Source organism: Aspergillus aculeatus, assembly GCF_001890905.1.
Source record: "Aspergillus aculeatus ATCC 16872 unplaced genomic scaffold ASPACscaffold_8, whole genome shotgun sequence".
NCBI classification, from domain to species: Eukaryota; Fungi; Ascomycota; class Eurotiomycetes; order Eurotiales; family Aspergillaceae; genus Aspergillus; species Aspergillus aculeatus.
In genome coordinates this window covers 1,227,185-1,253,177 of record NW_017962983.1, presented here as the reverse complement: position 1 = coordinate 1,253,177, position 25,993 = coordinate 1,227,185, and the positions used below count along the sequence as shown (strand labels likewise).

At 54.1% G+C, this 25,993-nt stretch overlaps 9 protein-coding genes across 9 annotated transcripts; 6 read left to right on the top strand and 3 right to left on the bottom strand.

Moving 5' to 3' along the window:
- Positions 1 to 38: 38 nt before the first annotated feature.
- ASPACDRAFT_60764 (Zn(II)2Cys6 transcription factor domain-containing protein) lies at positions 39 to 1,755 on the bottom strand (the record flags this gene model as incomplete). Its single annotated transcript, XM_020203594.1, has 4 exons — positions 39 to 797; positions 849 to 989; positions 1,040 to 1,648; positions 1,696 to 1,755. 4 exons carry the CDS (start codon positions 1,753 to 1,755, stop codon positions 39 to 41), a joined length of 1,569 nt encoding a protein of 522 aa, XP_020056288.1.
- A 749-nt stretch (positions 1,756 to 2,504) lies between these two features.
- Positions 2,505 to 5,079, bottom strand: ASPACDRAFT_29168 (DUF3433 domain-containing protein; the record flags this gene model as incomplete). The annotated part of the gene is made up of 2 exons (XM_020199619.1): positions 2,505 to 4,939; positions 5,034 to 5,079. 2 exons carry the CDS (start codon positions 5,077 to 5,079, stop codon positions 2,505 to 2,507), a joined length of 2,481 nt encoding a protein of 826 aa, XP_020056287.1.
- A 2,110-nt stretch (positions 5,080 to 7,189) lies between these two features.
- Positions 7,190 to 10,025, top strand: ASPACDRAFT_78858 (putative pH signal transduction protein PalI). The gene is made up of 3 exons (XM_020205280.1): positions 7,190 to 7,742; positions 7,843 to 9,109; positions 9,178 to 10,025. The coding sequence occupies exons 1-3, from the start codon at positions 7,553 to 7,555 to the stop codon at positions 9,662 to 9,664; spliced, it is 1,944 nt and encodes a 647-aa protein (XP_020056286.1). The 5' UTR covers positions 7,190 to 7,552; the 3' UTR covers positions 9,665 to 10,025.
- Positions 10,026 to 11,170: 1,145 nt separating this feature from the next.
- On the top strand, positions 11,171 to 12,191 carry ASPACDRAFT_60761 (YoaK family protein; the record flags this gene model as incomplete). Its single annotated transcript, XM_020203593.1, has 2 exons — positions 11,171 to 11,474; positions 11,569 to 12,191. 2 exons carry the CDS (start codon positions 11,171 to 11,173, stop codon positions 12,189 to 12,191), a joined length of 927 nt encoding a protein of 308 aa, XP_020056285.1.
- A 1,678-nt stretch (positions 12,192 to 13,869) lies between these two features.
- ASPACDRAFT_78856 (M50 family metallopeptidase) lies at positions 13,870 to 15,314 on the top strand. The gene is made up of 4 exons (XM_020205279.1): positions 13,870 to 14,107; positions 14,209 to 14,571; positions 14,630 to 14,674; positions 14,755 to 15,314. Exons 1-4 carry the CDS (start codon positions 13,922 to 13,924, stop codon positions 14,962 to 14,964), a joined length of 804 nt encoding a protein of 267 aa, XP_020056284.1. The 5' UTR covers positions 13,870 to 13,921; the 3' UTR covers positions 14,965 to 15,314.
- Positions 15,315 to 15,568: 254 nt separating this feature from the next.
- Positions 15,569 to 17,926, top strand: ASPACDRAFT_43581 (Zn(II)2Cys6 transcription factor; the record flags this gene model as incomplete). The annotated part of the gene is made up of 4 exons (XM_020201287.1): positions 15,569 to 15,957; positions 16,024 to 16,051; positions 16,117 to 16,581; positions 16,691 to 17,926. The coding sequence occupies 4 exons, from the start codon at positions 15,569 to 15,571 to the stop codon at positions 17,924 to 17,926; spliced, it is 2,118 nt and encodes a 705-aa protein (XP_020056283.1).
- A 458-nt stretch (positions 17,927 to 18,384) lies between these two features.
- ASPACDRAFT_43580 (F-box protein) lies at positions 18,385 to 19,810 on the top strand (the record flags this gene model as incomplete). The annotated part of the gene is made up of 3 exons (XM_020201286.1): positions 18,385 to 18,470; positions 18,531 to 19,058; positions 19,117 to 19,810. 3 exons carry the CDS (start codon positions 18,385 to 18,387, stop codon positions 19,808 to 19,810), a joined length of 1,308 nt encoding a protein of 435 aa, XP_020056282.1.
- A 243-nt stretch (positions 19,811 to 20,053) lies between these two features.
- ASPACDRAFT_119838 (t-SNARE syntaxin) lies at positions 20,054 to 22,172 on the bottom strand. Its single transcript, XM_020196285.1, has 4 exons — positions 21,512 to 22,172; positions 21,269 to 21,450; positions 20,639 to 21,217; positions 20,054 to 20,572 (listed from the first exon to the last, which is right to left on the bottom strand). The coding sequence occupies exons 1-4, from the start codon at positions 21,762 to 21,764 to the stop codon at positions 20,537 to 20,539; spliced, it is 1,050 nt and encodes a 349-aa protein (XP_020056281.1). The 5' UTR covers positions 21,765 to 22,172; the 3' UTR covers positions 20,054 to 20,536.
- Positions 22,173 to 23,018: 846 nt separating this feature from the next.
- On the top strand, positions 23,019 to 25,649 carry ASPACDRAFT_60757 (uncharacterized protein; the record flags this gene model as incomplete). Its single annotated transcript, XM_020203592.1, has 1 exon — positions 23,019 to 25,649. The coding sequence occupies one exon, from the start codon at positions 23,019 to 23,021 to the stop codon at positions 25,647 to 25,649; it is 2,631 nt and encodes an 876-aa protein (XP_020056280.1).
- Between the last annotated feature and the right edge of the window lie 344 nt (positions 25,650 to 25,993).

The following is a 25,993-nucleotide window of genomic DNA, read 5'->3' as shown; positions in this document are numbered from 1 at the left end:
TGTTGAGCTGGCAAAAACATAGCCCGGTACAAGCTCCATCATTGAACGCCCTCCATGGAGCCAAATGTATAAATCCGCAGCACCCGGTGCTTCTGTTCCAAGATCCAAGCATGCAGCTCATCCGTCAAAGGTAGCATGGTCATATTGAACAGATTCGTGGACGCCAGCCATCCTCCCAAAAGTGGCGATGTCTGACGGTGGCCCGCGGTGACCCGGCGTGCATCCGCCTCGGGATAGTCGATCTTCTCCATGCCCATCTGGGCCGGCTTCGACTGGCTTCCAAGGAAGTATGGGATGGTGGCGCAGATGCCGGTAGCAAGGTCTTGAATGATGTCCAGGGCGCTCTGAATGTCGTCGGCGCGGAGGGGCGGCGGAAGGAGGCGCAGACAGTCGAGGATGATATTCTGGATGACAATGCGCGAGTCGCGGTAGAAATTCCAGGTGCTGGCGATCCAGATGTCCGCGTAGCAGTCACATCGGTTCTTGTACATGCCTGCCTTGCGGATGGAATCCGATATCATGGTGGCGGAGACGGGGTGCCAGTGGGAGGGGAGGGCGTGTGTCCAAGCTACAAGTTTGGTGTCCAGATGCCTCGCCCGAGCGAGGATCTCCTCGAGCTCGGTGACATTGGCGGCTGGTTGGTCCAAGACAAGCTTGTCCCATGCTTGTCGCAGGCTGACCAGGTCAGATGTGGCCATCAACAGTTGAGTTGAGGCAGACTCGGGCGCAACTGGCGCGGGCGGCCAGACCTTGGGGGTCTGCATAACAGGATACGCGAGCCCTTTGGTTGTTTTGATCTGAATCATCAGTCAAACAAGTCCGATGATTTGCACGCCACTCGAGCTTACAAGTTGTGCATGTACTGCATTTTCCAACGTTATCGAGAGATCCGTCTCCCGCTGGTCTTGACTCCGACTATTTATCAAGGCAATTGCGCCACGTAAATGTGTCTTCCCTGGGGCCCTGCGCTCCTTCATAGCTGAGAGTTCCTGGTCATATCATTAGATCCGAGCATTCAATGAATAATTGGGCTAGTCACCTCATAAATCAAGAGCAAGAGCACGGTCATCAGAGTCTCATCCTGATTCCGGTCGATGCCGCCTTGAATCGCTTCTCTGGTTTTAGATATCGCTTGCACGCACAGGTGTTCGGCGGTTCGGAGATATGACCGATTGCCCGTCCACGCAGACACCGAGAAGAAAGACACCGCCAACGTGATGAGTTTCAAGTGCGACCCAGGCTGGGCGTTTGCGTAAGCATGGGGCACCATTTCCATGAACCCTTCCCGAATCAGTGGATCTTTGGGTGAATAGAGATAGGAGCTAAAGAACAACGATGCCACCGTGTCTTCAAGAGGCAGGTTTACGCTTTTCGGGATATTGCAGGTTTTGTCGAATACAATGTCCATCCAATCGGCCCTTGTCACGTTGGTGGACACGGCGGTTTCAGGCGCTGCCGCAATCACTGAGGTGGTTAGAGAAGCCAGTTTGGCCGGACTCGCTGGGGCTGCATTCAAGACATGAGTGTCTCGCTTCTTGCGTTTGAAGGCGACCTGATCCCGGAGCATAACATCAAAAGGGTCTAGATACCCTGGACATGACCGATTCGTCCGCACACAAGCTCTACAGTGTGGGCGAGTTTCATCGCACTGAGTGGCGATTAACAGTAGTCGTTTACAGAATCCGAGACACTAACCTTGATACGCCTTGTCCGGCAGTTCTGACACCCGGTGCTTGGCTTCCCACGATAGACCATGATTGAGGCCCCCGAGTCTGGATAGCCCACAAATTTGAGATCGGACTAGATATCCGTGTACTTCACTCGTGCGGCAATATCAAACACTCGACACTCCAAGTGCATTGTTCAATACCAAGCGATCGAGACACATGTATTTGCTGCCACGCGAATCTCTATTTCATCTGGACATCACAAGCATTTTCAAGTGCAGCATGTATCCGGGTGGTTCGGATGGTCAGATCAGGTACAGTACAGTACATAAGGTCGAGATGAGTGGAAGCCTGCACTATAACAGACACGGTTAGTCCTGTCCGATCACGTGATAAGTCCACCAGCCGAGCTGTCGCTCCTTACTAAGAATATCCACAACAGGACAATGTATCCACAGAACTATGCGGTATTGATAAACGCCAATGCTCCCCGAATGTGCCTCTTGAAGATTTCCAACGTAGGAAGTTCAAAATGAGCATGCAACAAGATCTAACATAGCAAACAAGTGGAGTTCAGTCACAAAAAAAAGCAATATCATAGTTCATCGATACATCAGTACATTAATATGTCTCATTATCATTAGTAGCCCATCAAACCGGGCTGAAATTTGGGCTCGTAACACCGTAACACATATAGGGGATATCCGTAAGTTTCATCGATCGTTCATAATACATGAATCGTTGGCATAAAAAGAAGGGCTGGGATTGAGCGTAGGAGTTCGAGCGCATGTCCAACCAGGTTTCGTCTACTCCGCAACCGTCGTGCGAGTACGCAGACTATCTCGTATATTCCGTGTTGATCAGCATATCGGTCCGACCGGGACGGTCAAGGCGATCGATTCCCAGATGCTCTTTGCCATCGCGGCCAACATATATCCCGAAGCCATACACAGAATGCTCGCGGTCCCCAGGTGGTGCGACAACCAGTCGCGTGACCAGGTCTGCTTTGCTCCTCGGCTCGCGCAAGATCTTGTCGGCGAGGAGGGGGCTCTGGTAGAGGAAGCTGATCAGATCGGCCAGCGTGCTAATATCGTGAGGGAGGTAGCGTTGACGGCGAGGCCAGATACACAAGAAGGACACAGTATAGAGAGCACAGAATACCACCATCGCGTAGAAAGCAGGCATTGATGCTGCAATCTTGATTGCGTGTTCGGACGGGTAATTCAACGCAATGAAAACGCCCCCGGCGAGAATGGGAATGGCGGCAGACGCAGTACTCATGAACGAGATCCAAGCCACTTTGTAGTGCTTGTTGGCGACAGCCAGGATAGTCACCTGGAACGGAAGATGCGATGGATACGCCAGTAACAGGCTCTCCTCTGCACGTGCACCGTCGGGTGACGACAAAGAAGCGAAGGGTTGCGACGCACGAAAGAAGACGTCGATGGGCTGCCATGCGAGAAAAAAGACGTTTCCGATAAGAGCCGGCACAAAGCTGTAGCAGAAGTTGGAAGACGAAAAGCCGCCGGTGGAAGGCAATGTGGGCAACCGTGGGGGGAAGCCTCCTCGGATGGCGTCATGGATGAAGCTAGCCAGTACAAAAGCGACGAACAAAGCACATATGATTACCGTCCAAGCTATCACAGATGTATCCTTGAGAAACCATGGAATCCAGCGGTAGCGAACAGAAGGAGTGTATAGATTCTCGTGGTATTCGCCCTTTTCGGCCATACCCTGGCGCTCAAGATCGACTGAGACCTTGGACAGGCCGTGCGACTGCATCTGAAGATTCTTTTCCAGGTGGTGCAGAGATGGTGTTCGGATCGGGGCATCAGCCTCGCCAAAACCATAGAAGAACTCGCCGCGGTTTGATAGTTGCCAATAACCCAGTCTAAGGAGTCGGGGCTCGAGTGAATCCTCAACATGTGGCAATGTTTCGGACTGTTCGAAGTCGTGCAGAATGTTTGACCGTTGAATCACCGAAATGAGATCCGCCAGGCTGACAGGATCCCACATTAAGCCTGACCATGTACGAAAAAAGCGAAGCATGAGCAAAATCAGCCCAACAGTCGTCAGTCCGTAAACCGCCACCAGCGTCCAGCCCACAGCCAGAACAGAGGCCCATCGCCACGTGCCTTGGCCGTCAATTTCATACCACTTGGCCTGGAACAAACAACTCAGGAGCGGCAATGAGATGAAATTTGAGAGCCACATTGAGAGCAAAGAGAATCCAACTAGCGGCTCTCCATGCCGAAAATGTGAGAAATCAGGTAGAATGAAGTTGCGTGACGTGACTGGCAGCCTCTGCAGAATGCGGTCGTACGGCCGCTCCGATGCCATGATAGCAAAAGGCATGATGCGGTAAACGGCAGCTTGAACCACGAACGTCCAGATGGTGATAACCATGCCTAGAATCTGCGGTAGAAATTGCATCACGAAGTAATGGGCACCACCCTGTCTCTCATAGTCCCAAAGTCCTTGATGCCTTGGGGACCAGACATTGCAGAAAATGATTCCGGCGATCATGAGCAAGCAGCAGATTGTGAGGGCGGCCAGTGCCCATGTGCGCAATACAGGAGGCACATAGTCCAGTGCAGGGTAGAGTAGGCTTTCCTCTGGGGGATCCACTGGAATGAAAGATTCTGGGTCAACCGACTTCTGGGGCGACCTTCTTGCGGAGATAGGAGAGTTTTGCTGGTGTCTGATGTCCGGAGGTGAGGAAGGTCCATGTGAGCGGATGAAGCAACCTAAGCCATCATCCCAGAGCAGCGGCTCAGCGGGAGAGTCACGGCTCACGATCGAACTTCTCCTCCTAGGGCCCGCCACTTCCTCATCACGCGTCAGCTGGCTAATGGCGAAATGAATATAAGGCGAGTCGTCCATCCCAGGAGTTGGTGGGCGTCCCGCGTAGCTGTCGGCGGGAGCCCGACTGGATGTGGTATGGGACATGGGGTTCAGGTGAACTTCTCTATCCTCGACGGAGCGTATTGTTTGGGACGCGGGTGTCAGGAAGATTCTGTTGTCGCTCGAGGAGTCTATAGAGGGTTGCGATCGCGCACCAGCCACCGGCGGGGCGAGATGCGTTCTTGATATGCTAGGGGAAGGAGGATGGGATGCAGGTCGAGAGTTGGGGGTGGCATAGCGCACGACATTGACTCGACTGCCACTCGTCCGAGACCTTGCGCTGGAGCTCTGGCTCGAGAAAGAGTAGTAGTCATCTGAAGCGGCAACGGATTGTTGATCCTCGGTGTGTATCATCTGCGGTCTACTTGCTGCATGGAGTCAGGCCATCGGTTCAAACCACAATCGACCAAGGTTGGTTGGGATCTCGAGCTGGCTGTCGAACAAATCCGACATTCCACTTACAACTGACAGTCCGCAGACTCACATTGCCCGATCCCGGAGCTAACATGACGGTCGGGATCAGCCGAGGAATGTATGTGTTTCAATCGCTCACTTGCAACGCGGTATGAGATATCTCATGGACATTCCCAGCGCGTAGGACCCGAGCCGGTCGAGGGAGAGATAAGAGAGACAAGATGGTCGGGGCAGGAAGCAAGGGAGAAAAGAGCTTTGAATTGGGCTGCTATTGACCGTCCGAGGTGGTTGGCGATGCGGGCGCCTGTCTTTCCCAGCCTCCGCAGCCCAGCCACCGCAGGTCCAACGAAGAGAGGACCAATAGAGGCCGCCGACATGGCAGTAGTGCTGCTATATCTAGGGTCGACATGGCCGCCAGCCATTGGAGAAACGTACTTCGTCTGGACGGGAAAGCCTTAATCGGATGAATGCCGTGGTGTGTCTGTCTGTTTGGTGTTTGGTGATTGCGGTGGCACAGAGAGAGATGAATCTCAATGGACTCTCTCGATGAGTCGATGGAGAGCGCAACCTCCAAACAGTGCCAAGATTACGGCCCGAACCATCTAATGCCACCTACCCACTCCTTTAAAGATCGATTCAATTTCGACACTCCGTACTGTCAAGTCTACAGTGAAATTGTTGGTGGGTGGAGGATCTCACTACAAGAGTCTAAGTTGAACAATTGTGTTCTATTCGCATCTTGTTTCATCTGAATCGTATCTTGGTCGAACGACTAGTTCCATGCAGACGAGTTGCACACTACACCAAGCTTGTTTGTCACGCCAATCTCAACAAGCAGGCTATGGTTTTGCAATTGTTCAACAACATTCAAGCTCGGTATGGCACGGCGTATAGCACAACTTCGGCTTCTCGTGGAGAAACTGCCTGTCGCAAAATGGGTGGGCTATCGTCATCGATCCCACTTCCGCGTCATCAATGTACTGTACGGTCACGATAAAGATGGGGTCTGCAGATAAGTCGTCACCATTAATGCCCTCCTCTTTTCGACCACTGCTGGTCTCCATTCAAGTCCCTGTTCAGATCTGTTTTGCGGCTCGGGTACATTGCCTTGAGATGGCATATCCTCTTGTGGTTCCTAGGAGATGAGTGGTAACTTATGTGGACGGGGTGCGTACTGGACCTGATTTCAAGGGTCTTCTAAAAATAGACTCACGCTCAAGAGCACGCAAGCGGTCCATCGTCCTGGGAAGTCCATCCTAATTTCACAAAGCATGGAGGTTCGTGGGATCTTGAGATGTCAAACCGGGGCAGTGAGTGCGTGGGACTCGGCCCCATTATCGCTATCTCTGGTTTGTCAAATCAGAAGAGATCCCGGCGTGGGCACCAGAGAGGGGCGGGGAGGGGGGGGGGGCAGCATTCCATTCCAAGCTGACTGCCGCACCGTGGACGTGGAGAGATGTGGATATGCATTGGCGCAATTAGCGGGGGGCAGAAAGAGTAGGAAAGGCAGCAAAGTTAGCCACTTCCAGATACAGATCAACGGGCAAGACCACTGGTTCGTCCGCAAATTTTCCAGGAAAAAGCGATTCAAGTAATCATCCCTCGAGTACAGTGGCAGTGGCAGTGACAGTGACAGTGACAATGATCATGACAGCGACAGCAACAGCGACAGGGACAGGGAAATAAATGTAGGTAAAGAATGATTACTCGCGTAGTGCAAGTTGGAGAGTGGCGGCGATGACTAAGGAATCCTGCCTCATTGCTCCAATCAGAGCCCCATACACCTTGCAATTCCGCCCGGCCGTCCCTGTACTGCGGCGGCGGGCAGTGTTGAATTCCACCAGTTTCACTCAATCCAGTCCAGTCTAGTCGAGTCCAGTCGGGTCTTTCTACCGGTAAGTTAACTTGGAGTCTTGGACTGAGGCAGCAGCCATCCGTCAATCATCCTACTTCCCTCCCTCCTCCCATCTTCCCCCATCCCATCCACTCTCCTTCATTTCACCCTCTCTCTCTCTCTGTCCTCCAACTCCTTCCTACCCTTACCCTCACCTCCAGTCATTCTTTCAATTCCCACCTCTACAATATTTGCCCCTTCACCTGTCTTCTTCTTCCTCCTCCTCTTCATCCTTCCACTCACCCTCATATTCCCTCTCCGCATTATCTCCCATTAAATTCTTTACTCTTCTTCTTTTTACTTTTTTTTCTAGATTCAGTTAGTCAGTTACCTACCTAGTTAGATCATACCTTATCTAGGGCGAAGTGGTTCACCTTCCTCCAATCTCCGAACCCACCCTTCTTTGTCACCACTTCTGTCGCGGATTCCTCAGGCTTCGCGCTTCCCCTACTCTCCATGACTCAGGAGGTGGGCAATCATTAAGTCCTGGCAGAGTTGCACTGGATGTGACAAAACATCTTCTGAGCTTCCCTGGTGATCACCTTCGAATTTTCAACTCAGCGTGCTGTAATCAATTGTGGTCAATTCCTGCCATTTGCATCACGCCAGCCACTTCTGGTTCTCCGCTCGCCTCTCGATCGCGGCGACTGTGTCGCTCCGCTCTCGAGTCGCCATGCTTCTCAAACCCGCTACACCGCTTACTATCCTCCTACTGATCGCATTTGTTCTTCTCCTCATCTCCGTCATCTCGACTCCGATTGTCAAAAGCATACCATTAGCGACTTTCGAGAATGTCGATTATGGTGTCTTCGGTTACTGCAAAGGTGACCAGTGTACCAGCATTCATGTTGGCTATGCCGACGGTTCGTTGCCTTCGCTCTTCTGCCCGGCGCATTCTTGCCCTTCCTCTCAGATGGGTCCCCATATGGGGTTGCTGACGGAAACTCACTACTGGTGTTACAGATAACATTATTACGACCAACACAAGCAGCAGCGAATTCAATATCCCGCCCAGTACTCGGAAGTCGCTTTCAGCCATCTTGATTGTCCATCCCATCGCAGCCTTTCTTACCCTCATTTGTTTGTGCCTGGCGGCAGCAGCGCACTTTCATGCCCCGTCGCATTCGCCACGATATCTTCTGGCACTGCTAATACTACTTCTCCCCACACTGCTCGTGTCGCTCTTGGCTTTCCTCGTCGACATCTTACTGTTCGTTCCGCATCTCAAATGGGGAGGATGGATTGTGCTCGTGGCCACCATTCTGCTTGTGACTTGCGGTGTGGTCACATGTGCCATGCGCCGGACACTTGTCAGCCGCAAGGCGAGGAAGAGGCGCATCGCAGAAAATGCTGAAATGAGTGGGGAGAATTTTTACAATCGTCAGAACGCCGCGGCAGCAGCAGGAGGCTTGAGCCAGCCGGAGAGCTTCAATGCTGATGTCAAGGAGCCGGTTGTTACTGGTTCGCCTCCTACCTCTGATGTCGGACCCACATTCACTACATTCCGTACAACAACCCATGACAGCGACGATGACCGCACGCCTTTGAATGCTCGGAATCCCCCTAGTGATGCTGCACTGCCCACTGGTCCATATGCCAATATGCGCGGTGATGTAATGGCTTACAATGCCCCACCGGATCATTTTGAAAGCGCTCCTCCTTCTGTTCAAGGACCTGGGCCGCGGATGCGCCCCGGACCCCCCGATGCTCGACTCCGCAATCAGTATTCTGACGGTAGTATGGTTTCGCGACGAGGTCCCCCTCCTCCAGGATCTGCCCCGCGTGGACGTGGCGGATATGGCCCGCGAGGAGGATACGGCCGAGGGGGTTATTACGGGCCAGGACCACGAGGACCTCCACCGGGCGGGCCGATGAGAGGCGGACATCCAGGAGCGATGGGTCGAGGTTATCGAGGACCCCCTCAGCCTGGTGGTTATGGTCCCTCGCCAGGGCCTCGGCCGACGCCCCCTCCTGAGACTGAATACGATTACCGCGGCCCAGCACCCTCTGCGGGTGTTCATCGACAGCCATCTCCGGGTCCGATTGGGATGGCCGTATCTGCGGATTATGAGGCGGCTGGACAAGCTATTGAGATGCAGCCGCAGCCTAAACGCCTAGGCTCTGCTGATCCTGTGTCGCATGTGGTGACGTCCGATTCCCAGCCGCATGCAGTGTCAGCCGACGGTTATCCTGAGCCCATAAGCCCTACAAGCCTTTATAGCCGGACACCGTAAGTTATTCCTTTGCTCGGAGGTACAGATTGATCATGTATGATTGTATGTTTTAACAACCAAACAGTTCGCATAATCATCCGCGTGCTGGCTGGGCGCAAGCAGATGGCCCCGCCCACCACGCACCCTCGCCGGCGCATGGCTACGGCTCCACGCGGCAACACGCACGTTCGCCTTCAACCGACTATTTTGAAGATGTGGATCCTCGATTTGTGATCCCCAACGAGTCGGCAGCAGCTAACCCACCACGGTTACCTCCTGCCCTCACACCTGGTGCCATTGGTGAGCGGAAACCGACGGATGATTCGGCTGAGGCCCCTCACTCACCCACTACTAGTGAAGTAAGCCACTTCACTTCCATTTCCCAACGGCCTATCAACCCTCGCTGGCGCCCACCGCCTGTTCCGGCTCAGCAGAAGCATGATGTGCTGCTGGAGAACAATCCGGATTTTGACCTTCAGGCGGGTGCCGGGCGAGGAGGGCTTGCCGGAGTAGGAAGTCGGATGCCGCCCCTGTCAATACCTCGAGACGCCTCAAGATACCCCCTTCCATGAACATAGTCTTCAGTTCCGCGTTACACCATTGCCTCACTCTTTGCGATTGTCCGAATACGGGTCTTCCGGGGACTTACGATGCCTGTCGCTGGACGGGATCTTTTCTGGGACTGATGAACCTTTGTGTCATGTTCGCGCAGCATGGCATTTGCATATAAGCGCACTGCGTCTGTAGCTATGCTCACTACGGTTTGACATCGAAAAACAACAGATGTACATTCACCAAAGAACGCTTGATACCGTACGGACTGCTATTAGTTTATGATTGTTATGTTAGTCTCATAGGGATGATTACTATGTTATGTTTCCATTATTCCATCATGGTTTGCGACCCACCATACTTGATGAGGGTTGGAGAGACCATTTCACCCATAACTTTCATAACTTTCTTCTTCGGGCACTACGTAAATAGCGGGGATGTCGATGGGGGGTTGTCCCGTGTGATGTCTGTCTCAACTTAACTTGTCCGTGACATCATGAATGGAGTCATCAACTGGCATTCCAGGCATCTTGGCTACTTTTTTGCCTGAGAGCCTTCGTGCAGATCGTCTTGCGGAAATGAATGCCAAGAATGGATATCAAACTGCCCAGCTTGGCTCAGCACCTGAAGAAGCCGAGCTGCACGGTCATTGGTGGTCGAGCTCATTGCAGATCAAACGACAAGTTTGCGCCAGACTCGCGTTTTATCACCCTATTGCATGAGAGATCCAGGAAATCACGGAAAGAGAAAAAACAAGCAGAAACACAGGGTTTTGAGCACTTGGGAACGAGATTATTGTGAGCCCATCCCGCAACTGTCTCAACTGTCTCGTGACTTGTCCCGATAGAGAACTGCTGACAGGCCAAGTGTCTCGTTTTCGGCATGAAGATGATTGATGTCTGCATCTTTTCGAATGAGAGAAAGGAACGCTTCCGGACAACTCTTATCTGCCAAGATCCCGCTGGCTGTCCCGGTCAGCCTTTGGCGAAACTTTCTTGAACTGGATCTTGGCTTATGGTGATCGACATATGTCTAGAGCCTCCCGGGGGCTTGGGGGTCATCGACGGAGCCAAGTTACAAACCTGTGCCAAGGGTTTGCCAAGCGGCTCCCTCTGGCAGACGATGTGATATGTCCAATATCATGCAGACTGAGACCGAGTTCGCTGTCGCCTGATTGATTTGGACATGGTATATCCATCTCCAAATCTATGTGTCGCGCCAGGATGATGCAGGTATGCGATGGACATTGGGCTGATATCTGAAACCGCTGCTTCGGCGGTGTACCACGACATCCGCGGCTTCTGGTAGGCATGCGTCTCTCCAGACGAAAATATCACGGACACATGGTTGCACTGGCTCTTGATGGTGCCTTGGCGTGGAGGCAGTATGGTGGGGATAGCAAACTTTGTACGAAAGGCGACTGTATATAGGGATGGCCATGGTTTGGCTCCAAGGATGAAGGCGGCAGCTTCTCAGCCATTCTTCTCTTCATCGGCGCTGGTCTTGGGTGCCTGTCTCAGTTCATCATGCATCAATCTCCCGCCGCTGACATTCAGTCCGCTCCGGCAGCTGTCACGGCATATTCGAGACATCTGCAGTTCAGCGAGGACCGAGGTGGCCTCTGGTCCTCAGGCAACAGCACGATTGTCTCCCTTGCTCAATCGAACGACGACGGAGAGACAACCTCCTACGGCAGATTAGCTCGTCATCTCCAGTCCGAGATCGATATTGCTTATGCCGATATACCTTTGATCGTCTGCGGGTTTGTAAGTGGCCTGGTGGACGGACTGTCCTTCAATGCCTGGGGCAGCTTCTCTAGCATGCAAACAGGTATGTATCAACAATGTCCTACTTTGTTTCACATCTCGGATACAGCAATCCCCACGTCACATCTGTCTCAGCCTCCTAACTCCTTGCTGTCCAGGGAACACCGTCTTCATCGCCCTCGGTGCCTCTGGGCAACCGAGATACCCAGCCTACCTGTGGGCCAAGTCCCTCATCGCGCTCTGTACCTTCGTCGCCAGCAACATCATTTTCATCCAGGCGTCCCGCCTCCTCGGCCCACCCCGCCGTCGCTCCTCCCTCATCCTCTCCTTTGCGGTTCAGTCGATCTGCCTCTTGGTCGCCGCTCTCCTCGTGGAGCTGAGGATTGTCTCGCCCCGCCCCGAGGACCCGCGTGCGCCAATCCAATGGATGCAGATCATCCCCATCTCGCTCCTGGCCTTCCAAGCGGGCGGGCAGGTCTGCGCCTCGCGCATCCTGGAGTTCGACGAGATCCCAACGGTGGTGCTGACCAGCCTACTGTGTGATCTCCTGGTGGACCCAAACCTGCTCGCCCGGAAGAACCCCAAGCGGGACCGTCGGGTCGGGGCGTTCCTGGCCCTTTTCCTGGGTGCCATGACTGCCGGTGGGCTCTCCAAGGTAGCCAGCCTAGCAAGCAGCCTGTGGTTTGCCTTCGGGTTGAAAGTCATGATCACCGGGGCATGGACGGTGTGGAAGACAGAAGGGAGCAGGAGGGTGGGGAAGGGTGGGGGGGGTATAGTTTGATTTGTTGGTTCGATTTGCTTTTACTCTTTCCCTGCTTTCTTATGTTTTTTTGAGGGGGTGCTGGCAGGATGTTATGACTTGATGATTTTTCCTTGGATGGCGTTGACGTTACGCTTATGACCTGGTGGGCGAAAATGTTTTGGCTGGATAGGTTGCTTGGGCGGGCGTAGCTTGGTTGGCGCTATGCTATATTGTGATGATTCCCCGGACATGATACCTCGGATCTGATCAGCTCACGTTCGCTTTCCTTTGGCCCTTACCTGGGCTACTCTGTTTGGGGATGAGTTATGCCCCTGATTTGGTGAGATACCACCAGAATCAAATTTACTATGTATTTACTATCATCGTCAGCCACCCCGAGTGCTATAAAAGCTACAATTCCATTCCATGGCGTGCAAAAAATGATTCTAGTCTGTAGAGGTCGTATTGAGTATTCCACTTTCTACATACGCCTAGAACCCTTCCCTTTTAGTATTGTTATAAGAGCCTACTTGTCTGCAGTGGGTACTAGGGGCTGAGCCTGTAAGGTGCACTAAGTTAGTGAACATTAAGTAAGCCGGTGAGCGGCCTTATTGTAGTACAGTACTTTCCTTTTGTAGTTCTTTTCTATAACAAACCGCGATGAACAGTACACGGCATCGCTTACTCCACCAATCTACATATAATCCAATATCTGTCCTTATCTATCTCCCGCCTTCTTACAGGACCAATTTGGCAGTCTATCAGCATCGTGACTTCTATTCTCCACGATCGGATTGAACGGACAGTATGAGTACTTTCAGGATACTTACGCGCGGATCCCGCCCGAGAAAACATACTACCTTCTGCCCTACCGTAGTGCTTCTGCCCACCTCACCAATAGATGCATGCCAATGCGACAGTGAAACCCCAGAATCCAAAGAAGGCGATGCGCCTACAGCGACTAGCCTATTCTTCCAGGACTAGTAGATACGTGCCAGATCCTTCCGCCACTGACGCAGTTCACCCTGCTGTAGGGCTGAATAGGCCAAAGGACCCACCCACTCTGCCATCGTTGCTCTAGACACCCCCCTCCGTCATTACTCTCGGCATTCTGGCTCCTGCATGCTGACGACGGCATTGTCCCACCTTGAGCGTATTTTTGGTTTTGTTCAATGGTCGAGATTTGCGTCCGTCTTTTCTTTCAGACGGGTTGCTATGAACTTTACTGTGTAGACTTACCAGAGAACATAGAGTTGTGGAGTTCGGAAATTAAGCGGCGGGTGGGGTGGATCGATTTAAAGGTTGGGTCTGAAAATTGGGATCATTCAACGATTGTAGGCCTTGCCAATGCCGTTGTAATGGGATTGTGATACAATCGGTATATATGGAAAATGCTGTTCTATGATGTCTTTATACACTTGAGTTCTTGAATGAAGGAATATGAATGACATCTGCCGTGCAGAGAATGCAAACAACAGTTTCTTCCATTGTCACCGCCACGTAAAAAGCGGAACTAAAAATACTCGTACCCCGTGGCCCAGCCACACGCTAAACCCAGTCGGGTAAAGAATTTACACGGCGGGTAGTAAAAGAACGCGTAGGCAACCAAACCGCTCGCTCATGTGAGGAAAAGGGAGCCCAGACTTTTCAGACAGATAAATACTCATACTTTTGTCGAAGGCTTTCTGCGGTGGCTCTCTTGACACTGCGCGACAAATTACAGACTACTCCGTACCTTCTTACTACGCAAGAACAGTCTTCCATCCACCATGGCACCGTCTTACATGCTCCTCGATCAACGGTCCTACCACTCAGCGGGGCCGCATCTGATGAAGCGCGATCTCAGCGTCACCCACGCCCAGGCAGTGACCCTCGGGGTGATGGGTGCATACGTTGTCGTCATCGCGTTGCTTTGGAATCTGCCCTATGTTCGCTGGTCGCTTTGGCCGTTCAAGGTGAGAGAATTCAACGAACGCATAACTTTGCTGCAATCTTGCCTTCCTCGCTTCTTTTGGGGGGTTTCTTCTTGCTGACTTGCGACTGAAACAAAAAAAAGATGCTCGTCATCGCGTTCCACGAGTTCGGCCACGCCATCACCGCATGCTGCACCGGTGGCCGCGTCAAAAGCATCTCGCTAGACCCGCACGAAGGTGGCGTCACGCACATGTCGGGCGGAATCAGCGCCGTGACCCTGCCCGCCGGCTATCTGGGCTCGTCGATCATCGGATCGCTGTTGATCTTCGCCGGGTTTGACATCGTCGCCAGCAAGGTGGCCAGTATCGTCTTGGGGGTGTGCTTTCTGCTCACCCTGTGGTGGGCGCGCAAGGATTGGCTCACGATCGTCACGATTCTCCTAGCCGTGGGGCTGCTGGTCGCGTGTTGGTTCATCGCCCATGGCCAGGCTCTGAAATGGGTGGTGGTAGGTCTTTCCCTTAAAATGAGAGGGGGAATTCGCGGCTAATTGGATCTGCACGTAGCTCTTCATCGGTGTTATGTCGGCCCTTTATAGTGTCTGGGATATTGTAAGTCTCCTTTTTCCCTAAGTGGTCGTGGTGCTTTTGTTTGCCTCGTTCGGTACTGATAGTTGTTGTTCTCGGGATAGTGTGACGACTTAATCCTTCGCAAAGTGAATACCTCGGACGCCAGCCAGTTCGCCAAGCGGTATGGTGGCTCTTCGCAGTGCTGGGGGGTCCTCTGGTCCTTCATTTCCCTCGCGTTCATCGCGATTGCGATTGTTGCTGCCATTGCTGCATTCCGCGAGTCGTTCAGTCAGCAGGAGAAGGACTCTCAGCACTTTATCCCGACACGGTGAACGGGACTTGTATTCGTGTTGCGAATGCAGCCTTGATGACTTATGAATATTTGTCCGTGTTGAATACCCCGCTTGAGAGGAACGCAGGCTGTCGCTGTGCATGATTTTGTTGTGTTTATCGTTTGTTAGCGCCTATTTCCGGATCTGCTGGGCAGATGAGATGGGAGTAGTTGCATTTCTAGTCTAAAGCTTGAATCATGGCGTGCCATCCGCGATGTTGATACGCCTTTTTTGGGGAAGGATCACAGTCTGAAGTGTTGCCAGACTTTAACAGTACCTTCTCATGCAGCAGATAAATAGAATTGTTTCAGGAATCCTGTAGAAATTATCATGGGCATTTGGAAGTTGACCTGAGTGTCGGGCCTTCAAAATCTTAAGTTCATCCGTCGGATGGCCCCAGGCCTTGTTGGTTTGTCGCGCCGGAACCTCCCCCAAAATATATCCGCTGACCCGACCACATCAACATCATCAACATCCGCACCTCTTCCCAATCTACCCAGCCCTTCCCACCATAATCGCCCATATAACGTGGCCATTGAGCATCATCCTATCCCACCCCCTCCTAAAATGCCATGATCTCGACCAGACTTTACTTTAATCAGCAATGGTGGACTCAGGTACCCCCCAAAAGACCCCGCTAGCTGTCCGGGCCGGGACGCCCAAAACCCCGTCCTGCGTGGTCTGTAACAGGCGCAAAGTCCGATGTGATCGTCAGGACCCTTGCTCCGCGTGCGCGAAGAATGGAACTGAATGCATTTATCGAGCACATCCGCCTCCACGACGGCGCAAGAGGCGCCCCTCGGATGAGGCCCATCGTCCAGCCAGTCCACAGCGCCCCCGACGTGCCGGACAAAACACCGGCTCGTCTGGCCCTAGGGGTGATACTCAGGGGCTGCTCTCGCCCATGACCATGTCGAACACGTCTCTTGCGCCCACCGGGAATGACGCGGGTATGTTGATCGCAGAGGGGGGGAAGTCGGTCTATGTCGATGGGTGAGTTGGCTCATGTGTAGCAGAAACTAAATGCCTCAGGATTGGATTAGCTGACTGGTCGGCTAGGAATATGTGGTCAAGTATCCGCACAGAGGTATGGAAAGATCACCACTCTGGGCCAGTGTCTTTGACATAAGAATTGATGCTAAACTGTTCTAGCTGCCACCCGCGGAGGACGTGCTACGCGATGCGTCGGTCTACAGTGATTCGGACCCGTCGTTAGAGGGAACAGATGACGAGCCTTCTCTTATTCTAGGTGCACGCCCGAAGACGCAGATCACGGACTTACATCCCGAGCCGTTGCATATCTTCAAGCTCTGGCAGGTCTTTCTGGAGAACGTGCACCCCTTGATCAAAATCCTGCATGGACCCACAGTTCAGCAGCAGATGATCGATGCCATCGGGGATCTGAGCGCCGTCCCGAAAGAGCTTGAGGCGCTTATGTTCTGTATATACTGTATCGGGCTGATCTCGATGGCCCCGCATGACGTCCAGAAGGCTTTCGGAGACAGCAAGGCTGTCCTTTTGTCTCGCTTTCGTCGGGGAGCTCGACTTGCTCTGTCGAATGCTGGCATTCTACGGACGTCGGATGTTGTGGTTCTTCAGGCGTTTCTGTTGTATTTGGTACGTGCCCATTTTCTAACATGCATGGAGCTATGGCCGGTGCTTCTCTTTCTGCTTTGAAGCGCGTATCTGAAGTCAGGTCGGTCATATGTCTAACAATGGCTTGTAGCTTGCAATGCGAGCATTCTCGGATCCACAGTCCATCTGGTCTCTATGCGGTGTCGCTATCCGGGTGGCACAACGTATTGGACTCCATCGAGATGGCTCCCACCATGGGCTTTCTATCTTCGAGACCGAAATGCGTCGACGCCTTTGGCTTCAGCTAAGTATACTAGACGCAACCACGGCACAGCTTACAGGCATCGCTGCCCAAACATCTCTGATGGCTGCCGATGTGCAGCGTCCGGCGAATGTCAACGACTGCGATCTAGACCCGCGGATGACCGAAAGGCCTCGTGACCATAGTGGAGTGACCGAAATGATCTTCTGCTTGGCCCGCTGTGAATTTGGCGAGTGGCTTGCTCGATGGTCGGGAAAGTCAGGCACCTTGCCAACGGGTCAAAGCTTCTTGAGCGATTCCACCACCTCACTAGCTGAGAAGGATAGAGCGATTGATGAGCTTAGCCAGATCTATAAGACGAAATACTTGAAATACTGCGACACCTCGATCCCGCTGCATCAGATGACTAGCATCGTGATCCATGCGATCACATCTCTGCTCCGTTTCTCTGCACATCACCCCCGCCAGCACGCTGAACAGGGAAGTCATAATTCACAGTCCGTTCAAGATCGAATCTTCTCAAGCTGCGTGCGCATGGCCGAGAACTGTGATCTTGTGCAGACGAGCGATATCACCCAGCGGTATAAGTGGCATGTAGAGAATCACATTCCCTGGACACCGCTGATACACATGCTCTATGAATTACGGAATCGTGTCGATGGGAAAGAGTCGGACAGGGCATGGTTCCTCATCGACCGGATCTGTAGTCGACATTTTCGCGGGTTGCAGGCGCGACAACAGAGGATAGCGTTCAATGTGGCTTTGCAGAACTTGATTCTAAAGTCTTGGAAGGCACATGCGGCAGAGCGGGCTCGTTGCAGCAGGCCTCCTCTTCCATGTCCTGCTATTGTGTCTACGATCTGCGACATGCAGGGCAAGCAGCAATTGGCCGCTAATGATCCCAATGCAGAAATCTCTTACGAAGAAGCTCCGATAGGCGTTAGCAGCCGAGATCAGGATCAGCTTGTCGAGGCAGTCTTTCCTAGTGGACAGGGACTCGGGACCCTTGATCTGGACCAGGCCAGCGATTCCAGCCCCATGGATTGGACGCAGTGGGATCAGTTGCTTGAGGATTTCCAGCACCAGTACACGAATGATGGCGGACCCCACCTCAACGTGTACTGAGTATGGATGAGGATTGCCACTGTTTCAGCGCGCGAGACATGGTGTCCACTGTGACGATATCGTACCCCACTCGATCGCGTCTCGGGTCGGCACGGAGTACGCATTGTTGCTTTGTATGTGTATCATGGGTTTGTAGTGAGCCGCTGCACAACATAATTTGAGGCCGGCCTCACCTCAAATTCAGCACCGGCACAACTCATTGCAGCATTCTGTTTCCTGTATTGCTTCTTGGGTCATGGTGACACATTTTGGCGAGAGTGGTGATCCAAACGCGAGTCGGGTCCACCAAGCGAAGATCGGACCCATATCTGATTTCATCCCGGCTAAGCATTTCCCCAAGAGGCAGATGAAGTAGCTGAATAATCACAACCTGAATCCTGCCTTTCAAAATGAGCGCCAAGCGGACTCCTCGAACATCATTGAAGACCAAGTCTCGATGGTCTTGACCCCTACTGACAATGAGCCATTTCCTTGAGCACCTGCGTCAAGTTGTGCGGCAAGCCAGACGGCATCCGTCGTCTCAGCGGCCCAGAAAATCTCCCATGTAAATCGCAGACCCATATGTCAACAAATAACTCGTTGCACCCGCTGACTCAAAGCATAGAACCTCAAAGCCTGCGAGAAACACTCGCACAGCTTGGGAGAAGCTTCCCGTGGATGTTTTAGTGAAGATCCTGGTACAATGCGAACTGGAAGAGATCCATTCCTTCTCGGCTACATGCCGCCTCTTACACCAGCGGGTCTATCACAATGAGGCTGCTATCGCCAAAGCTTATCTCCAACATCGGCGGCGAGAGGACCCATACCACCTTCAAAGGTGCCAGGAACCCAACATTGCCATCGGCGACGACCTCACTTTTGTGTCTGATCTCTTCCCGCCCCCGCCTCCCCACTACACACCGAGTGGCACGCTGGAAGAATCGCCTGACTACTCTTTCGGCTACCTGACCGATCTCACGCGGTGCTGGCGGACCTGCGTGCGGCTGTCCTTCTACCTGGCCGAATATCTGGTGCAGCATTACCTCGAGACCGACCCCACGGCGCGGGAGCTATGGGCCTCCTCCAAAACGGAGAAGGAGTTCGTCTACAGCAAGGGCGTCGGCGCACTGCAAGCCCGCCTGCTCCCATCCATGTATGCCCTCACCATCCCGGGTTTTTATTAAGGTCAAGGCTAATCCTCCATATCCCAGAACCTACCTCGTCTACTTCCTGGAATCCTGCGCCGACACCACCACCCCAACCCACTCCCTGGACTGCCAGGAACGCATCCTCCAGGAACCCCCCTTCACCGACCCTGACGTCCTGCTCTCCACCCACCACACCATGCACACCCTCATTCACACCGTGCGTCACCTCATGGCCCCGGACATCCCCTACACCTCCTCCCAGACATGGGTCAGTCTCCTGCTCACCACCTCCACCCTCGAACGCATCGTCGATCTCTTCGTCGCTGTTGCGGCCGATTCCAACCAGCAGCAGCCAGACCCCAGAAAGAAAAAGGAGAAGCATGACCACCAGCGCCAGCACCATCACAGCCATAGCCCTAACAACAACCACAACGACCATCCACCTATTCAAACACAATCACACCCCCATACCCATACCCCCCACCGCTCCGAAACCGACACGCACTGGTCCCACCGCATGGACTTCCTATGGCACATGCGCCGCGACTACGGGGACTACCTAGCGGCGCTGGTGGGTGACGACCAAACCGATGCCCCCGACACCGGCCATTCGGGCATGGTGCCCCGGCTGCAGGAGATCTGGTTCGCGGCGGCGGAGCGGGCAATCCGTGAAAGGGGGCTGGCGGCGCATGCGCCCGAGGTGGTAAGGGTACTGCATGGTGGGGGGCCGCGGTTGGGGTGTGCGGTTTGTTTGTAGGTTGGGTGATTTGGGTTGATTCGGGATGTTTTGGGGGGGTGGTGGTGGGGATTATATTTATAGTAGACCTATAGCCTATATAGCCTGTGATGTGGTTGGGATATGGGTGAGCTGTATATCCGGTAAAAACTCTATCTTGTACTATGTATACTTACTTATCCTCTATACTCTTACTCGTCGTACCTCAAGCAGAACCGCATCGCTAATAAAGAATCTACTACAACTCCAATGCATCAATCATAACACGGGGGATGTTGAATGGCGGGGGTTAGGAGGTTAGGTATTGATTCTAATTTACTCGACAGACAACAACACTCGTGAACCCATTATGCACATGAAGTCATGCTTGCGTTGCAACTGTCAAGCACGACTGAAAGGAGGAGGAAATCGGGGGGTAGGCGTTGTAGTAGTGACATGGGCACTCGGCAGAAAGATGAAAAGGGTTTCACATGGAAGATCTAGCCATGGCCAAAAGGGTTGGGTTGGATAGAAGCAAGAGTGAAGAAGGGCGGGCAAAGCCTGCCCTGCGTGAGGTAGGTCATGCACACACACACACATCACAAAGGAAAGGGTGTAGCGGTGCAAAATGGAAAAAGGGAAGGAGGAGGGCTACATGATTTCGTTCAGGCACAGCAAGAGACGAACATGCACCTGGTATTAGTACATTATGTTGAGGGGGAGGGATTTGTGTTTGACGGAGAGGGAGAGGGAAAGGGAAGGGTGTCTCTATCCTGATATTAACACCCAGAGGAGGAAGAAGATCTGGTTGACGAGTTAGTCAAGTGTACCTTGCTGCAAGTTTGTAGCAAAGGGCGGAGGGCTGCATACCATTAGAATGCCAAACATTTTGGCGATCAGCCAGCGGTTGCCCGACACCCGGGTCCAGTACTTCATCAGCTCGCGCTGCGCGCCCTGCACGTTGTCCACCACGTCCTCCGTGTTGGCGTCGATGCGCTGGATCATCTCCGACTGCTCGCTGACCATCTGGGCCAGCTGCCCGAAGATCCCGCCCAGCTCGCTGATGGTCCGCTCGATCGCCTCGATCGCCTCGCCGCGGCCCTGGATGTAGGCGTTGTTCGTCTGCGCCTCCTCCATCACGAGGAGCTGCTGGTCCGAGTGGATCGACGGCCGGCCCAGCGGCGACGGGTTCGTGGGCTCCAAAGTCAAAAGGTCGGCGCCGCCGCCGCCACCGCCGCCGCCGGGCTGGGGCGTCCGCCGGCCGGAGGGGTTGTAGAGCGGGGAGTCGGAGCGCTGGGGGTCGAGGGCCGTGTGGGACTTCTGCGAGACGGAGGAGACGAAGTTCTCGGTGCGCGAGCGCGACGCTTGGATGTTCTTCGTGCGCACTTCGAGGACGTCCTTGAAGTTGGCGCCCACATCGGCTAGTTTGCCTTGCAGCATCACGACCACCTGCGTTGATCGTTAGCCTCGTATATTTTTTCATGTTTGATGGGACCCTACATTATCATTGTGCTCGCCTTCCTGGTCCGCTTTGGACCGAGTGTTCTTCGGATGTTGGGAGAGGGTGAGCGCTTGTAACGAGGCGATCTGCTGGTTCAGGGAAGCGAGATCTTGCTTGATGACATAGGTCAACTCGGAGATTTCGACCGGTCTGTCGTCGAAGAGTGTCTTGCGTTTTGCCACTAACATCCCATATTTCTCAAAGTCAGCCTTTGCAAGGTTTCGGGGAGATGGCCGACTCACACTCAGCCAGCCGTTGCAACTTGGCGGTCGTCGCCGTGATCCCGCGTCCGATCTCCACGGCTCTCCGCGCAAACTCCGACCGTCGCTTCCCCGGGTGTTGTGCATCGGCGGACCCATTGGCTTGTCGGCGCTGCGCATCGGACAGGAGGGCCTGGCGCTGAGGGCCGACTTTGCTGGAGGCTAGGCGTTTCTGGGCCTGGCCGAGAATGGCGTGGAACTCGCCCGTGCGATCCTGGATGGACGGGCCGGCCATTGTGCGTGTGAGGGTCGTTGGTTGGGTGGTGGTAGCTGTGGAATTGAATGGGGAGGTTGATTGAGCAAAGATGCGATGGACGTGAGCAGTAAGCGAGGCACAATCACTATACTCCGAGGATGGTCGAAAGGATGCCAATCGCCGAATCTAGAACCAACGGTCGGGTGCGGTGCGACGGGGAGGGGATTGATTATACGGCACGGAGTCCGGACTAATCGATAAGGAGGCAGGCAACTGGAGACGTGTCCGTTCGTTTCGTCGGGGCGGAGACGGAGGTCAAGGTAGAGAGAGGGGTAGTGAGAGCACGTTATGTGGATGGGGAGGGTAGGGGAGGAGAGGAGGAGCGGAGAGTCAGTGTGTTGACAGGAAGAGAAGCGGAATTACAAGATAGTCATGATGAACGAGAGGAATGGGGGAGGAAGTGGAGGACGGGGGCGAAAGCGGCAATGCAGCAAAATCACCAACTGGTTAGTTACTAGTTAGGACTAGTGACCAGCCCAGCCACGTGCACACACCAGCCACCCCACATTGGCACTAGCCACCAAGATCCACACCAGCCACAGCTGATCCATTTTGGGACGGTAGGCGGCCATCAAACCAGCCAATGACCGTTCCGGTTGGGTGGAATCAGGGGCATGGTGGTATACCCGATCCCATTCAATTCAATTCAATTCCATCCTCTCTTTCTTATGATCGGTACTCCCCAACCACCCCAAATAGCCTTAATCGCAGCTCATTTATCGTGGTGAGATACCACTTTCAGGAGCTCTTTATCCCACCGTCTGAAAAATAACGGCTTCATCTCATCTCCACGTCAATCTTCTTTCCGTGCACCGCCCCGTCTCTTGGCGCACTGCCCCCATTCCTCCTCCTTTTCCTCCTCCCACGTCATCTCCGGCTTCTGTGAAACCATTCTCCTCGCGGCCTCTTTTCTGTCCGCTACACCCGCTCAACACCTTGCGCTCACCGCGCCTTTGACTGGGGTCACTTGTTTCAATCCTGGCATTCACTCTTGGCACTGGACATGCCAATCATCCATTTCAAACACCACCTGCACTGTTGAATTCAGCTCTCGATCCACCCTTGCTGATCAGGGTAGTCGTGTGAGAATAATGGCCCGTCCATTTCAGCCCTATGAGCCCGAGCTACAGAAGCTGTGAGTCCATGCAGCCGCCTCTTTCGCCCACCACTGGACCGAACTGTACTAATACATCCGACGCCTCGGTCTGCAGCTCCTCCAACACAGAAAGTCCCATGTCGCCAGTCCCGCGCGGAGAAACACCTGTATCTTTCAAGCCTAATGTCAACCGAGCAAAGACAAAACGCTGGGTAGAAGCGAAGAAGTACTCGTACGATGGAAACGACTGGGGCGACGATGAGTACGGCGAGTATGATGACGACGAGCCTCCACCGGTTCCGCAACACAACCTGAATCAAAGCACCGGGGATCTTCCGAGCATGTTCACCAGGGATGTCTCCCGACCGCCACTCCCATCGATGGATCGATCCCGATCGATGGACCAAGTCGCGACTCTTGGAGGAGATTCGATTCGCGCTCAGCCTGCAGACCCGACCGTCGTCGAGCCCGCTACGCGCACCGTCCCAATCGTTCGCCCGGTCGATATCTACAAGCGAATGAGATCAGCAGGCGCGGTGCCGCAGGATCGCAACGCCGCTCAGTCAGGCGCAGGTCCTTTCAATGCGACAACGACAGCGACTGTTCCAGGCCTGACATCTGCTGAACTCCACTTACCATCTAGCCACGAAGCACCGGCCGGGACAGGTGACTACAAGCCTTTCCGACCGCAAGACGCTGTTGACGGTGGGCAGGATGCGCAAGCGCTTCACGTCACTCACCCAGCTGAGGCAGCAGGAGGTGGCGCACCGGCGATTCAGCTCCCAGATGTGGAACGTCTTTCAAGCTTCGCCCCGGACTTCTCGGGCGACTCATATTTCCCTACTTCTGAAGCCCAAGGGTCAGAACCTGAGCAACACCAACTCCAGCACAATCCGTCCATGGGATTCCGTTCTGTGGTTCATCAAGCCTTCGATGTACCTGACACTCCCAGTACGACGGTCGACAGTGTTGCACGGTCAAACAGCGATAGTACCTCGGTGATCAGTCCCATCATTCCGCAGCGAAGCCAGAGCGATATCAAAACACCCACGATTCTGGAAGAGCCGGGTGAGAGAACACCCCCGCCCAAGGATGCGAGTGACACCCTAGTCTTCAAACCGGGTCATCGTCGAGATATTAGCCTGCCCAGTCCAAACAACAGCCCCTCGAGGACCCCTAGGATTACCAATGTTCAAACCGCCCAACCGTCCGCAACAGGCGAGATGTCTGTGGAGACACCGGTCGCGTCTTCCTTCCATTCACAGTCAGGCGAACAAACGCCGCAAGAAGCTCTTGTGCACGACGCAGCACCCGGTCCCGATCACCCTGCTCCTCTGAGCATCGGGTCCCATCCTGTGACATCAGCGCCTACAGTCACGCATGATGGGGTGCCTATCATTATACCCTCCATGAGCACCGACAATTCGCCCCAAGACACGGAGAGTGACCGCCTGCGAAAGGAGATCATGCGGACATTGAGTCGCGAGACCACCCCCTCGAAGGAGCAAGAGGAAGAGGAGCCCGCAAGTCGGCCAGAGGCTGAACGCCAGGACAGCCTCATACCTAGCGAATACGAGAGGTATTGGAGCGCTGCAGAGTCTACTACAAGCCCTGTAGCCATTGACCAGGCAACTCCAGATTACGTCGCTTCTCCGGTTGCCCTGCAGGGATCAACCATTCAGGACTTGCCTCCTGCTGCTTCCGAGCCAATCACATCTCCTGCAACGGAGTCTTCCAAGCCAAAATTGGCACGACGTTTCTCGTGGGAGTCTTCTTCCTCGTCCGAGGAGCCTGCGCCGGCAGCAGGTGTGCAGTCACCTCCTATTCCTATGCCGGGACAGTTTCCTGTCTCCCGTGAGAACCCACTTCAACCATCTCCGGCGGCCGATGTGACGAGTCCCACCGCGGCGGAAGCTATACCGGCGGAAGCCATTCCAGCCCAGACCGTTACTTCCAAGGAGGAGCCCCTCAACAAGGCCCCCGAGGAGAGCGACAGCTCGGCCGGGCCTGAGACCGAAAAGCCCAAACTAACCATCCTGCCCCCGGTCCCCGACGATCGGAGTATCATCTCCGACGGACAACTGCCCGAAGTCTACCACGCGGAAGCCATCCCAAACAGCTATGCCGACACTAACCAAGACAACAACGCACCAGCATTTTCCGGAGACTACAACCAACACCAGCAAATCCCGCGGTGGACACCGACGGCGCCGGCCTCAGTCGAACCGACCCTCCTCGGCTTCCGCGAGATTCTGGCGATGAAGACCTCCGAGGACCGGGTGCAGGCCTTCAACGACACGCGGGCCAAATTCGCCACCATCGACACGGGGCTCGCCCACTGGATCCAGGTCACCGTGCACTCACACCCGGAGCACGCGGACGTGGTCGACAAGAGCGCCAAGCTGGCCACCGGTGCCGTGCCGTCCCAGCTGGGGGCCGGGGCCGGCGTCGGCGTCACCCGCAAGAAGTTCCCCAAGCTCTCGTCGCTCGGCAATTTCGGGTCCTCCTCGCAGCTCGACGTGTCCGCCGGCGGCGGTGCGCCCTCGGGATCCGGAGTACCTGCAGGTGGCCACGCGCGCCGCCCGTCCGCCCCGCTAGGCGCCATGATGAATAAACAGCAGGTCGAGCAACGGGGCAAGGAACTGCTGCACTCGGCCGGGGTGCTAGGCGGGAGGGCGGGCGAAGCGGCCAAGGGGCTGTTCGCGCGAGGCCGGAGTAAGCTGAAGGGAGGAGGGATCGGGGGTCATTCTGAGAAGGTAGATTCTTGATTCTTTTTTTTTTTCTCTCTTCTGGGTAGCGAGTACGGTTGTGTGTCTGTATCTCTCTCTCTCTCTCTGTGTGTGTTTACATGCTGTGTGTGTGTGACTATGCTTATGCCGATGTTTATGCCTATTGATACCATGCCGTATAATTGAATCATATTGTCTCTTTGTCTCCATGCTTGAACAAACAAACCAAAAAGAAATGTCACAACAACAAATACTCGCTAGCCCCAGCCCCAGCCCCAGCCCCAGTCCCCATTGTTCCTATTTCTTCCGTTTCACTCACCCCTGTCCATTCATTATCGCGTGCACTTCGATCTAATTATGTTGGCGCGTGGTTGCCGAATAAC